The sequence below is a fragment of the Arctopsyche grandis genome, chromosome 5 (genome assembly GCF_051622035.1).
Source record: "Arctopsyche grandis isolate Sample6627 chromosome 5, ASM5162203v2, whole genome shotgun sequence".
NCBI lineage: Eukaryota > Metazoa > Arthropoda > Insecta > Trichoptera > Hydropsychidae > Arctopsyche > Arctopsyche grandis.
In genome coordinates this window covers 20,413,633-20,428,893 of record NC_135359.1, presented here as the reverse complement: position 1 = coordinate 20,428,893, position 15,261 = coordinate 20,413,633, and the positions used below count along the sequence as shown (strand labels likewise).

At 34.5% G+C, this 15,261-nt stretch overlaps 3 protein-coding genes across 6 annotated transcripts in view; 2 read left to right on the top strand and 1 right to left on the bottom strand.

Moving 5' to 3' along the window:
- The first annotated feature begins 832 nt into the window (after nt 1–832).
- LOC143912203 (uncharacterized) overlaps nt 833–15,261 on the top strand; it is a 166,222-nt gene continuing 151,793 nt past the window's right edge. Inside the window, exons 1-3 of one of the 3 annotated variants that reach the window (XM_077431453.1) lie at nt 833–1,057; nt 1,333–1,466; nt 3,139–3,832. In XM_077431453.1, the coding sequence (XP_077287579.1) occupies nt 1,041–1,057; nt 1,333–1,466; nt 3,139–3,167 (180 nt within the window). In that variant the 5' untranslated portion in view covers nt 833–1,040 and the 3' untranslated portion in view covers nt 3,168–3,832. Of the gene's footprint in view, nt 1,058–1,332; nt 1,467–3,138; nt 3,833–15,261 lie in introns of those variants that run through there. The other 2 variants (XM_077431452.1, XR_013260610.1) reach the window with 2 other exon arrangements.
- Nucleotides 6,810–10,984, top strand: LOC143911500 (methionine synthase reductase). Of its 2 annotated transcripts, none has more exons than XM_077430389.1 (5): nt 6,810–6,970; nt 7,099–7,242; nt 7,310–7,552; nt 8,259–8,999; nt 9,144–10,984. In XM_077430389.1, the coding sequence occupies exons 1-5, from the start codon at nt 6,914–6,916 to the stop codon at nt 9,357–9,359; spliced, it is 1,401 nt and encodes a 466-aa protein (XP_077286515.1). In that variant the 5' UTR covers nt 6,810–6,913; the 3' UTR covers nt 9,360–10,984. The 2 variants fall into 2 exon arrangements, with proteins under 2 accessions (XP_077286515.1, XP_077286514.1); XM_077430388.1 differs by having other exon boundaries at nt 8,259–9,050.
- Nucleotides 10,641–14,990, bottom strand: Pak3 (p21 (RAC1) activated kinase 3). The gene is made up of 2 exons (XM_077430387.1): nt 14,119–14,990; nt 10,641–12,523 (listed from the first exon to the last, which is right to left on the bottom strand). Exons 1-2 carry the CDS (start codon nt 14,837–14,839, stop codon nt 11,733–11,735), a joined length of 1,512 nt encoding a protein of 503 aa, XP_077286513.1. The 5' UTR covers nt 14,840–14,990; the 3' UTR covers nt 10,641–11,732.

Below are 15,261 nucleotides of genomic sequence, written 5' to 3'. Positions count from 1 at the left end.
AGGACTACATACATGCTAACTTTCGACGATCCCTCGCTCGAAGGATTAGAAAAAATGATAAACGAGTTACATCCCAAATGTGAATCGCTAAGGGCCGGGCCGCACCGTGCAACTTTGTCGGCCGACTAGTTGCGCGACACGAAAAAATGTATGGAAATGTGTGCGACGAACAAGTTGACGGGTGTGGCATGTCCCATCTGCCTGAATGCATTGGTCTGGCCCCCCCAACCAAGTCGCTCGTAAGTTGCACGACCCTAACGGAATAACCGCCGCTACGAAAATCACTCGCGTGGATCTCCTGTCGCACGAAAATTCGTTAAACAGGAAAATTGCCGTACAAAAAACTGCCCATTCACATTTGGGATGTAATCACCGAGCCAAAACAAAATACACGAATTCTTTTATTCGACAAAATTGTACAGATCTCATTAGTACAATATTTCACTTTCGATTGATGGAGTGTTTGGGTGCCAGATGTTCCGTGGTCGAGATTTTAATGGCAGCGTTAACACTAGCGGTAGATACCGCGTTATTTGACGGCGTGGAAACATACAGCGTGTTCCAATTTTTCACCAATCCGCGAGCCACACGACGCCCCTCCATAACTCGGGCAGTACCCATAGGATTGCCTTGGGGGGATGTCGTCGATATTTCAGAGAGCGTGTCGCGAACATATTTACGACATTTGCTCGGCTCATTACTTTATTCAATTATCTTTCTATTTACCCGGCTTCGCTCGGTATTTGTAATATAAACCGCTTAAACATGGCCAATCTAATGTGGCAGCTCCCCAGGTACTGGCCGTAAACCAACGTGTGATACCGCTTCTTCTGTCATAACAAAATGCAGTGCATACCATCACCTCATAACCACTTTATTGTTCAATTATCGTACTCTACTCATAACTGGTCATCTAAACACGCAACTTTTATTGTTCGCAGCACACCCACACCCACACCACAGCCTTATACGAATCGAAACTCCAAGCGAGATGACATGACTAAACTACACCGTCACTTCTCTCACCCTTCTCCATATATATGGGGGTGGTATATGAGTACAAATATATATATATATATATATATATATATATATATATATATATATATATATATATATATATATATATATATATATATATTGATTAGGTAATATCGGACCATTTACAGAAGATAGAATATGTAAAATCAAAATTGTTTTATTTTAAAAAACGGACAGATTTATAAAATTCACAAATATCAAAATGTCAATATTGAAGTACCTACCTAGTTCGTTTTGTGACCCTCATTTATTAAAAAATGTTGCTAATTTATTGAAAAATGTGATTTTCAGGAAAGAGTTGAAAAAAATAGAGCAATCTAAAAGGTCGGGCTGCGGAGCTGATGAGATATATACATATACCATCATCCTCGACATTTCACGAACTGAGCTTTTTGGCCAACGTAGAAAAACCCGTGCTGACTATGGTAATCATCTTGATTATATTACTACTTTTGGAAAATAATTTATTTATTAGGTACTATTCGACCACATCAACTTTAGTCTCGGCCCGATGATAGTAATTCGACAATGGACTGAAAACAATATTAAACACCATGAAGATGGCATGAGGGCGAAATCAGACAGCGGTGAATGTGGGACGTGGTTTTTTTAGATACATATAGAAAAAACGTGGCATTCATCGAACGCGTACATGGGATAGTTTAGAATTTTATAAAGAAAATAAGAAACTTTTGAATCAAATTAGCAGTGTATAAATAAATATAGCAACAGAGGTGATGAAATTGAGTGAGAATGAAGATGATTAAATTCAACAATTAATTTTTAAGCGCACTTTTTAAGTTCCTAACTACATATGTATATTCCGGTTATTATGAAAGTGGAATAAGTCATATAATATTTCCTTTGAGATAATTGGACTTTTGTGTAAATTTGTTTTAAAAATTATTGTGATACCTTAGCCTTATGGGGGTCTACGTGACGAGCCGGAATCTGATATTACCGAAAACGCAAAGATCGAAAATCGAAAGATCTTAAGTCGAAATATCAAAAAAAGAGGATGCATGGTAAACGGTACATACTCACTGTATGACCGGCCTTATAGATATAATCTTTTCCCGCACAATTATAAATAAAATTGTAAAATAAACATTTTTTTGTTAAATGTTCTCTTTTTTTGTCCATGACACTTGGCAACCCTAGCTTATGGTGATTTTCGATGATAGTGCGATATAACTAGAGGTAGTGCGATATAACTAGTCACAGTGCTATCCATTGTTGTAAATCCTTTGTAAAAAAGGTTCGGCAAACTTTGAACAATACGCGGCACCTTCTGGGTCCGGTGACTAGATATAACCATGTCTTTGAATATATGTATATAAATATAATGTAGCATAGCAATATGAAAAATTATTACGGTAAATAATAATTACGGATCACAAATGAAATTATTTTATTTAAAAAAATCAATATAATACAAATATACATAAAAAAGAATAACAAAGATAGTAATAAAATAAAAAGCAAGAAAGAAATATGTATAGTAAAAAAACAAGTAAATAATAATGATAATTATATAGGTTGACCTACCACGGTGTCTACAAGGTTACAAGGCTGTTCTTCTTTTCTCATCGAAGAAATACTGTCGAAACTCGTCTCTGACTGTTTTTGCATCTGACTTAGCATTTCGATTAAAAGAAGTGGAAAGGCTAGTTATTGTGTCTTTGTCTTCTTCTAATGCAATATCATCAGCTACTAATACATATGGAAAATTCGTCGTGGTGTTGGGCAATGGACATGGCTCTGGCAAATTTAATTTGCGTTGTTCATAGAGTTCCCAAAATTTCGTATAGAATAAAACTCCACCATCTGAGATTTTTCCGTTTGTTCCTACATCAATCATGATGAACTCTTTTCTCGCATTAACCAAAGCCATGAGGACAATGCTATAAAAGCCTTTATAATTGTAGTATGAGGGACCCGACATTCGAGGTTTAATAATTTCAATGTGTTTGCCATCTAGACTTCCAATGCATCTGGGGAAATTGTAAAGTTTTCCAAATTCATTTGCGATTTCGATCCATTCTGCATCTGTTGTTGGCATCTGAAAAATTTTTAATTTAATTTTTTTTTTTTCAGGAAGATTATTCTCAACAACACCAAAATGAAGTAGTACAAAAAGAGTCTTTGATATATTCGTCTCTTAATGATGACGATGAAGGTCCAATGCCGAAAATAACAAAGAATAGGCCGAACAAAAAAAAATGAGCTGCTTGCACAAGCATGCACTATACTGTCTCGGCCCATTGTTGAATCTCCCCAAACTTCTTTCGATCTAATGTGTGCATCCTGGATTGAGAGTTTAAAAGGCTTAAATCCGAAACTAAAATTAGATAAAGCACATGCCATAAACAATATAATATATGAAGCTCAAACGAAAAATTTGTATTATACTGAAATTAATAATTCATTATCTCTCACATCTTTATCAAACTCATCGCCACATGTTATCCACATACCCGAGAATACTAGCTTCAATTCACCCAAAATACAAGTAATAGAAGGGTTGGAACCATCAACACACATTACCAAACGTCCGCCAATTATCCACATTCCTAAAAATATTAAATACAATCCGGGTATATGAATAACAGAAGGGTTGGCTTCAAAAAATTTTATAAAACATCAAACAACATCACACATAAACATAATCATCTAGTCATCATTTATTTTTTACATACCTCCTTTATTATTGTATTTCATTATAATTTGTTTTTTTGTTTATGTAAAATGTTTACTATATAATAAGTAATATAAATAAAGTTTTTATATTACTTTGGTTTCTATTTTTACCTTTATATACTTCTTGATCATCGGGCCGAGACTAAAGTTGATGTGGTCGAATAGTAACTAATAAATAAATTATTTTCTAAAAGTAGTAATATAATCAAGATGATTACCATAGTCAGCACGGGTTTTTCTACGTTGGCCAAAAAGCTCAGTTCGTGAAATGTCGAGGATGATGGTATATATATATATATCTCATCAGCTCCGCAGCCCGACCTTTTAGATTGCTCTATTTTTTTCAACTCTTTCCTGAAAATCACATTTTTCAATAAATTAGCAACATTTTTTAATAAATGAGGGTCACAAAACGAACTAGGTAGGTACTTCAATATTGACATTTTGATATTTGTGAATTCTATAAATCTGTCCGTTTTTTAAAATAAAACAATTTTGATTTTACATATTCTATCTTCTGTAAATGGTCCGATATTACCTAATCAATATATATATATATATATATATATATATTTGTACTCATATACCACCCCCATATATATGGAGAAGGGCGAGAGAAGTGACGGTGTAGTTTAGTCATCTCGCTTGGAGTTGAGATTCGTAGAAGGCTGTGGTGTGGGTGTGGGTGTGGGTGTGCTGCGAACAATAAAAGGTGCGTGTTTAGATCACCAGTTATGAGTAGACTACGATAATTGAACAATAAACTGGTTATGAGGTGATGGTATGTAATGACAGTGTAAGCGTAGGTTATGCACTGCATTTTGTTATGACAGAAGAAGCGCTATCACACCTTGGTTTACGGCCAGTACCTGGGGAGCTGCCACATATGTATTTAATATTACATATATAAATCCGCTTACCAGTTTAATAAAAACATAGGTTTGTTAAAACAAATTAAGCTTAAAATTAAAGTAAAGTTCAGTTTATCAAAAAAAATGAGGTTATGGACACAAACGTATGCAAACAAAAATTGACGCCAAGCCCAAAGTATTCGTTTTAAGAGATCGAATAAATGAATAAAACAACATTTTTAATAAATAAAAATTAAAAATCGACCTGTAATTGCTGCGTAAGGTGTTAATTTTTCTTAGTACATCCATCCTCGTGGCGTTTGGCTTTATTTTATTATATGTCTCTAAAATAATATCCAGGGATTCCAATTTTTTTTTCTTGTTGAGGTAATTTCTATTATTGGGGTTCCACAAATTTTGATGAGTTTCATAGGACACTATGAATCGTTGTAAATCGGTTCCGACTTCTGGAACACGGTCGATCTCGTTCACCCCGTCCATAGTGCGCGTGCGACTGACACTGAAAAGTTTCGCCAAATTTCACCAACACACAGCCAAATTTCATATACATGTATTTTAACTTTGTAAAATCCGCATTCCTAAATAAAAATTATTGCAAGTACGTTGTAAGTAATCTGTGATTTGTGCCGATCACTATCACGATCATTATCATTTGGATCCACAAAGTTGTCTTGGTGAACCAAAAAAGGTTTACTGACATGATGGCTATGTTGGATTATTTCATTTGTTGGAAACCAAATATTTTCTAAGGAAAACATAAAAAAAACCTCAATTCTGTAGAGTGAGAGTACTACTTCCGGTGCAGGTAAAATTATTACGGTATCAAATTTATAATTTCAATCACATGTAAAAAAATTTCATTGTCTGATTCGGTTAGCGGTTTTGGAGATAAATGAATTTAAAAACTTAAAAAAAAGAGGACACCTATAAGAATATGTACCATTTCCGGTCAATTTAAAAATTTGAAAAAAAATTACGTCATATCGATAAGAAATTCAGTAACCGATACTAAGTTTCAGTTCGATAGGACTAACGGTGTTTAAAAAATACACAGCCACACACATTTTTTCTAGATCATGAAAACGTGATCAGTGATCGATTCTGAGTTCGAATCAGTCAAAATCTCAAGTTCGGATTTTCGCATGATCACAAAACTTTATCTATTGTTACTACGTACATACATACATATATACATAGATAAAGTAATAATATATAGAACAAAAAGCAAAAGCAAAAAATAAGATACAAAATTACAAAAAAAAAAAGAAAAAAAACAACATTTAAACACAATCATAAACAAAACAGTGATAAAATATTGGTGGATAAATGAACATTTAAATCTAATATATAATTTAGAAACAGACTTTGTATTGTTGGTTCGTAAATCCACGACGTCAGCGAACAAATTAATATACAAATAAATTTAAACAAAATAAAACTATTCAAATACATTTAATAAAATGTTTATATTACAAATACCGAGCGAAGCCGGGTAAATAGAAAGATAATTGAATAAAGTAATGAGCCGAGCAAATGTCGTAAATATGTTGGCGACACGCTCTCTGAAATATCGACGACATCCCCCCAAGGCAATCCTAGGGGTACTGCCCGAGCTATGGAGGGGCGTCGTGCGGCTCGCGGATTGGTGAAAAATTGGATCACGCTGTATGTTTCCACGCCGTCAAATACCGCGGTATCAACCGCTAGTGTTAACGCTGCCATTTGTTTTCCTTATATTTATCTTTTTCATTTTTTTTATAATCTTTGTAAAAATCTGTTATTGGACTCGGATGTTACATATATTATATATTTACTATTTGATTTTTATACATATCTATGTACATCCTGTTGTCTGTTGATTTTTCAATAAATAAAATCAAATAAAATAGTACAGGTCGGTGATTACTTTTCAAATGTGAAACGCTATCACATTTGACAAGTAACCCGTTTACCAAATAGTACAAAAAATGTTCCATAATGTAACGAACGGGATTCTTATTTTTAAAATTCAAATTCGAATAGTTAACGACTGTAGACTTCCCCTATTTTATTTACCACCAGCTCGTCCAATGTAACAAAAGAAAAATAAATTATTGTTTAAAATATTTGTTAAAATAAAAAAGTTGTGCGATAATATTACACAAACAAATAATCAGTGGCCCACTTTACGTATTACGTATTTGTTAATATTTTTTTATCGCGGCAGCACTGTACAGGTGGCAACATCAAAGTAAGTCACAATTGCGTTCCGGCTTGTTCCATCATCCAGTAGTACCGATACAAACCTGAAGAAAGCCGCGATGCCAGCCGCACCGATATTTTCTGCACTTCACATCACTTACGCGCCTGAAGTTCACGTACTTGTGTTTTTATTTTTTTCTAAAATTTAAATAAAAATTTCATCAATACCTCTTCGATCGGCTTGTACGTGCATTCCTTTCACATTTTTTTTTTTTTATTATAAAAACATGTTTTCCTTTCGTAGATTCATTCGCGCAAAATAATATCTGATATACATACTCTACCCTTGGCTATCAGCGATTTAAAATGGCTTCCCGTCAAGTCTGGTAACATACTCGCCAATGGTCAAAATGTTAACACAGTGATAGAACTATCGCTCGATAACTCGGTGAGTACCCTATTTGACATTGAATACGATGATTTTATGTGTCATAATCTATATTTGGTGTTCTTAGCAATCATGTTTCGAATTCCATCCTGGTGATACCATCGGTATTATACCTGAGAATGACGAAACCGAAGTCGAATGGTTGCTTCAACGTTTGAACGTCTCGGCACTCGGCAGCAATGTTTACACGTTGCGTTGGATCGAAGCGATTGCGAAAAAAAAGGAGACATTCCCCTCACACATTCCCACTGTCGGTTCCCTCAGAGAAGTCTTTACATATTTTGTCGATATAAGACGTGTGTTAAATAAGGTAATTTCGCTTTGATGCTATGAATAATATTTATTTACAATTATATATGGCAGTGGTCAGGGCGCGTAACCCGTAGGCAGGACAACTGCTGGACAAAGGAGATCCTCAAGTAATACCCCACAGAAACCACGACCGATTGAGGAAGATGCTGCATCGAAGATGAAACCCTGTGCCGAGTCTCACAACGGGGTGGATACATGTTAGGGAGGCCTTTGTCCAGCAATGGGCGATTTCTGATTAATATTTCATATCATTTTTTAAAATCACCAATGTATAATATACCACTGTTTCATGACGTTTTAAGGTATAGAACGCTTTTTGAAATTGTGGTATACAATGAAATGCATATTTGAATTAGATTACGTTCTGACCAGGGGCTAGCAGTAGATTGGGATTTTGATGATTAAGACTTTTTTTTAATCAGTATTATCTTTAAATTGTGCATTACATGCTGCACTGATTCATACTACGAGAAAAGATTAATATTATATGTAAAATGACATATAAAGCACTTATCATCTCATATGTAATTAACCTATACTTTTGACTTTGGTCTACTTTCAGAATTATGCATAAAAATCGACCTCACTGATAGAGTGCCTTTAATGTATTACAAATAAATACTAGATATTTAAAATATAAATAAATACTATCTTATCGAATTTAAAACAAAAGGCAAAGGAGGTTAATGTAAAAATGTTTTCAGGCAATAATAAACGCGCTGTGCGACTTCACACGTAACAATTGTGAACGAATGATGATGGAAAGGTTATGCAAAGAGAAAGATCTGTATTCACAGGAAATATTACAGAATAACGTATCGATATCGAGATTCTTGCAAAGGTTTCCATCGTGTCACCCCCACGTGACATTACTACTTCAGCACTTACCGAGACTCATGCCGAGACCATACTCAGTTTGCAACAGTCAAAAAGTTGACAAAAACACCTTAAAAATATGCTTTTCAGTTATTGAACTCCCCGACACAATGAAAGGCGTCACTACGGGCTGGCTCGAGAGAGTTGTCAAGAGAGAACCCAACAATGTCCCGATAGTGAAAGGGAAGGGAATACAAGTCGAAGGCATTTGCTCAGATTTGGACCGAGTGTGCTTAAATCAGGATGTCTGCGAACGCCCGATCGGAATCCCAGCCTATCTGAGAAGGTCCACGTTCCGCTTACCGATCGATCCGAAGGTGCCTGTCGTTCTGATAGCTACTGGCACGGGTATCGCGCCATTTATCGGCTACTTACAAGAGAGGCAAATGTTAATGAAGATGTATCCTAACCGGGAATTCGGTTTCACTCAATTGTACTACGGATGTAGATACTTCAACAAAGATTTCCTCTACAAAGTTCAACTAGACGCCTTTTTGAAAACTGGCGCTTTGACTAAAATGACCGCGACACAGTCGAGGGAAAATAAAAACGGCTGTAAATACGTACAGGTGAGTCTCGCTGACCAGTTGGAAGGAAGAAATGAATTTCAACCTATTGCCGTAAATTACACTTTAATTCGTTTTTACATAATATATATGTATACTCAAACACTGCGATGTCGACTCACTATGATTTAATTCCGTTACTTTCAGGACTCCATGGAATTTGAGCAGATGAATTTGGTATACCTATTGTTGCACTCGCCCACTATCTTCTATGTCTGCGGCAGCAATATAATGACGAAAAACGTAGAAACATTCTACTGTAACTCTATTGAAATATTCAAAAAAACCACAGAAGCCAGTGCCAAGAATATAATGAAGGATCTCAAACGACAAAATAAATACAATCAAGATATATGGCTATAAAATATCATTTATATAATATATATGTATTTATTCATAATGTAATGCAAATATAAAAAATTTACAAAATTGTTTAATGTTATATAAAATATACGTGTAAACGCTCAATTCTCTTTTTTTTTAATTACTATCATTTAAGGAATTAAATATAAAGGCACAATCGAACATATTTGTTTTGTAAAATGCACATTATAAATCTTAATTTCATCAGAACATTGGAAACCCCATTTTCTTTCTCTTCCTATAAACAGTATTAAAGCATGCATATCCATCTAATTTAGATCCTATTAGTAATAAAAGTATGTAATGAAAATAAAATTTAACCCTTACCGTCTCGAGACCAAATCCATAGCTAATGAAGGATCTAAGGTAGTAAATTTTCGAATCGGTTCATTAACGTCTAGCTTTCGCAATATTAATTTGGCAATCACTTATAATAATACTAAACTAGCATTATTGAACGTGTATTAATTAATTCGACTGGGATTATTTAGTATTACAGAGGTTCATATCTCGATAAAGGTTAATTAAACATGTGCATTTACATAAAATATTCCTTTTTACAACAAAAAAATCTGGTAAACGATACAAAATGGATAAATAACTACAATAAGCTTCTTGCACACAACACGAATAAATGTATGTATCAAAAAAAAAAAAAAAATAATGAAAGCATGTTACAATAAAAATGAATACTTGCACAATGGAATACATCATCGATTGTATATACTTTTTATATAAAATGCAATATAAAGTCTTATATTCTCTAAAGAATGCAAAAAATACTACAAATATACATGTATGTATATCATGTACATATAATACGGAAAAACCACACTTGTGTTCATCCAAAGAATTTCGTAACTAAAATATTACATATGAATGTGTGCGTATAATTTTAACTGGTGTTTTGTACAATAATCAATTTTTTGCTAACACTACAACACATAATTAATTCTAAATAAGCACGGTGGCATGGCAAATTTTTTTTGTAATTAATACATGTATATATTTATATATAATAATAAAAAAAATAGCAAATTATTGCAATCGCACCGATAGGTTTACAGATAATTATATTATATAGAATATTATTGGATATGACATTAATTCAATAATATTAAGGACGAGTCTCTATTCATATACACTGTATTGAAAAGACTGGACATATTTTTAATACACCTATCAAAACTAAATTTTGGCATTAAATTGATAAGTCAACTTCACAACGCGTGTTAAGCAATCGACCACTTTTTGATTTCTGGAAAGATATGTATATTTTTTATAATTCTAATGTTATTTTCGGAATGTAAAAGTGGTCGACGATGAACCACCTTTTCACACTGTTCACTCAATATATTGGAACGTTGGAATTTGCAAAAACGCATCCTTAATAATATAAATGGTTAACAAGGCTACAATCTCCACTTAATAATTGGGCCCTTATAATTTTCTATTAATCAAAAATGAACATATTATAGAATGCGCACCATTACAAGGGCTGAATATACTCCCAAATTTGTAAAACTTAATGTAAATAAGGTAAACTTGGATTTTTCCTTTAATATAATATGTATATAGCCCACAGTTAATCTTCATAAATACGTATACATATTATACCTATGCATAGTATAATTTACAATGCATGTATGTATGTATTTCCGAAACATTATAAGTATTTCGCAATGTAATGAATCAATGTTGACAATTGACCAAGTTTACCCCACATAAATTTGCATACACAATTATCATACAAACACAACAAAATGTTGTTAAAAAAATCTCATAAAATATCTATAACTTTATACAAGCGCATTATCTAAAACCTAGGTTTTAGGCGTTTTTATCTTCAAGCTAATAATCAAAGGAGATAAAAAAACAAATTTAGAATAGGACATATTGGCACTTGTGATAAGTTTAAACTATTTTAATCGTTTATATAAGAATAGTAGTTATTTTGATGTGTCTTCAAGACGTGTTGTATAACTTATGAATTACATAATTTGTATAAAAATACATTTTTTAAGGCAAAACCATCACATACGTTTAAACCTCCTATTAATTTGCTTTCCTACGTACATATATAAAGTATAAATTTTATAACCGTCATGCACCCAAAGTGTCGTACAATCTATTATCTTATCTTAGATAGTATTAATGATTTTGATACATGAATTGAATATGCCTCGTCAAAAACTATAAAAATAAAATAAAGACTTTTTTATATCTCAAACATCTCTTACATTATATATTGTCGACTTAATGCATTAGATATTGTCATTGTTGCATGATTTGGATAGCATAACTAATGAATGTTAACATATATATATATATATATATATATATATATATATATATATATATATATATAGACATTCAGTAGCTTTTCCTCAACATTTCATGGGCAGCTTTGATGAGGGGTGTGAGCGATTGGAGATCGGCAGCACACCTCAGGAATGGATGCTGCAACAGTTGTGAAGCCGTAGACCTATCCGACACCTCAACTTGCAAACAACAATCTAGAAAATCGCGCAAATGCGACGACAACTCCTCCCAACGAGCCACGCGAGGCCTTCCGACAGCGGCTATCAGATACAGAGCCCTCAACGGCGTCTCTTTCATGTACGGTGGCTCACCGTCGATCATCTCGATGCCCATAATACCCAATGACCACACGTCTACCTTCTTACCGTATTGTTTCCGTGTAACTACTTCAGGCGCCATCCAATATGGAGTGCCGACCATTGTCTGACGTTTCTCGTCGCCAACGATGTTGGCACAGAATCCGAAATCGGTGACTTTGACGGAGCCGTCCATTCCTAAGAGGACGTTGTCTGATTTGATATCCCTGTGGATGGTTCCTTTGGAATGGAGGAATTCGATGGCCTGCAGAGTCTCGCGGCATACAGCCGCTATGTGGCTCTCTTTCATGACTACTTCGGTGACCACGTCAGTGAGTGACCCGCCCTCTAGCAACTCCATTATAACCCACAAATGATCATAACACATGTAAGCATCCAAGAAATTTACCAAATTTTTGTGCTGGAATTCTTTCAGTACATTCAGCTCATTTATTATCAATTCTTTTCTGGGCTGTTTAGTCAAATCTATATCCTTTATGGCAACTTTGGAATGTTTCTTCAAGTCATTTGCGATGAAAACAGTGCCTGTTGAATTCAAAATGAAACAAAATGTTAGAGATAAGAAATAAGTTATAAAAAAAAACAGTACATTGCTTCAAATTATGAATGGATTTAGTTCCGTCTGAAATCTTATTTGTAAAATATAAAAGAAAATTATCCATATGCGTTGGTTATGTTAGGTGGAAGTGTGTATGTTCAAGTATACCAATTTGAAGCTTACATTATTTGTGCTCGGGATAAGAAAGCGCTCAATTGAAACGTTAACGTCGACGGTTGAGAAAGGATTTTTAACGAAACGCCCACTTCGCATGTTGAAAAATAATCCGTATGCATAATTGGGAGCTGTGAATTTAAGCTCATTCAAACAATTGTAAATACAAAACGGCTAAAGTCATACAATATCTAAATGCATATGACCTTCACGGCACGCTTTATACACCGTTTTGAATAAACGTGCAAATAAAAACATGTCTGCTTAGAATAATTTTCGAATATTTATTCTATTTTATAACTGTCAAATGCTAATATGCTTATATATATAACCAGTTTGTGTGCAACAGAATATGATTATACTTTTAAGGTAAATGGTGATGGAATTTTTTCAATTCAGATTTAATGATCTGGATATTTTTGAATTGCATAAGCTTACATACATATATTAAACACCAAAATTTCTGCATGAAGCATAACAAATTAGGAAGTACTCAATTACGAGCTTAATTACACCTAGCAACAGAAAAATAGAACAGAGCGAGAAGAATATATTTTCTAATTAATTAATAAATAAAATACGTAAATTTTTATCAATTCGACTATACAAATTCTAATGACGAGCGATGTGATCTAATCTTTAGTATATTCAGGTAGTCCTCGATTTACGACCGAAAAAAGATCAACGATTTTCAGTTTTTTTTTTAATATTGTTATTAAATTTTTTAAACATTATATCATGGGCTGCTGTTACGCCACTGCCCTTTGGAAGAAGTTATATGTCGCATATTTTCGATAAATTAGTAAATATGCACATTTTGAAGTGATTAAAATTATAAATTTTCTTAATATTATGTATGAAATTCAAGTTACGACGGAGGTGCAAGAATGTATCTCCTTCGTAAGTCGAGGAATACCTGTAATAGGAATTGAATACTATGTATTTATATTTTACGTAATGAAATTGAGTTAGTATAAAAATAATTGTTAATAATCAAATTTGTAGTACAAATTGACTTAATTATCAAATGAATTTAAATTGAAATCAATATAAAAGAAGTCAAACATAGAAAAGCCTTGTAAAAACACCTGTTATCTAAGTGCAAACTACTTCATATACAAATATATCATTTGAAAACCATTTGAAGATAAGTCAAATTATAGAAAAATATAGGTAAATACTCATTAAAAAGTAATTAATTGAATATTGCCACACACAACTTAAAATGAATTTTGAATATGTAGATATACATATTTCCCTGCAGAAAAAACTGATTAAACTTCTATAATAATGTATATACAAGGAAAACGCTTAACTTAGATAACAGATTTTTTTTAAATATTAAACATTACTCACACTGCGAAGATAGTTCATTAAAAACTAATTTCAATATATAAAAAATACTCACCAGAAGCTCCGGTTCCGACATCTTTCAATCGTTCGAATCGACTATGCGCATTTTCACTGTTACACAGCTTCCTCAACTCTTCATAGATTTCCACGTCGCTCAGACTAGCATACAGCTTTTCCTTCTTGCGCAGTACGGGGCTCTCATTGGGATCTTCTTCGATGACGGAAAGATCGACTACAGCTGTGGATTTATTGAGCGGCCGGTCAGTTTGAGACTCTTTGGTATATGGAACCGGGGGTGCACTGCGACGTATAGCCGGCGTGGGGGCTGGGAGTGAACATTCTACGGGTACGTACGTATACGTTCCAGTTTCTTCACCACTGCTCTGGCCAGCCGAGGCATCGGAGCTCCGCTGATCCCGCGCGTTTCTATCGCTGAGCAGTTCGTCTATGCGTCTAGATTCTTCGCAGAAGGCTTCCTCGGTTAGGAGCAGCTTGAAGGGTTCGATTGCTTCCTTCTTTTTGATGGAGTAGTTGTAGAACTTGACTGCTTGGTATGCTGCATCGGGGTGATCGTGCTGTTCCGCTGGAGTTATTTGAGTGTCTACGAGTCTCTTCCAAGCTGCTGGCAGGCCTTCCAGGTCGCCTGTTAGATGATTTTTGGAGACGTGCACGTGCTGCCTGACATCTGTTGGGAAGCCGATGTCCGCGGCAAGATGTTGTTGGCGATCCGAACGGCGGGAGAAAAGCCTGGAGAGGCCATGGGTGAGGCCGTTCATGGTGACTTCCGGTGTGACACTCACCGCCACCGGAAGTGGTCCGGTGGAGCAGACGGTGAACTGTCAAACGCGAGGTGGAATCTACGGGTGTTGTCCGTCGATTGCGAGTGCGACGTTTCCTACGTCGGCCACCAGAAGCGCCACCGTCTATGACTCACTTGACAGATAGCTTTAAACGCTTTGGCGCCGTTTCATGTTCATTTTGTTCCCAATTATTTTATAAATTATAATTTATCATTTCCATCGAAATCGAATGTCTTGCATGATTTTCTCTTTACTACAGAATGCAATATGAAGTGCATCTGCAGCAACTGTTTATTTTTTGACATACATATGCATCAGTATTAACGGATTTGGTTCTAACACCTCACATTTTGGCTTTGCCTGTTTTATCTAGATATTTTTTTTTGGTTCGGTGATTA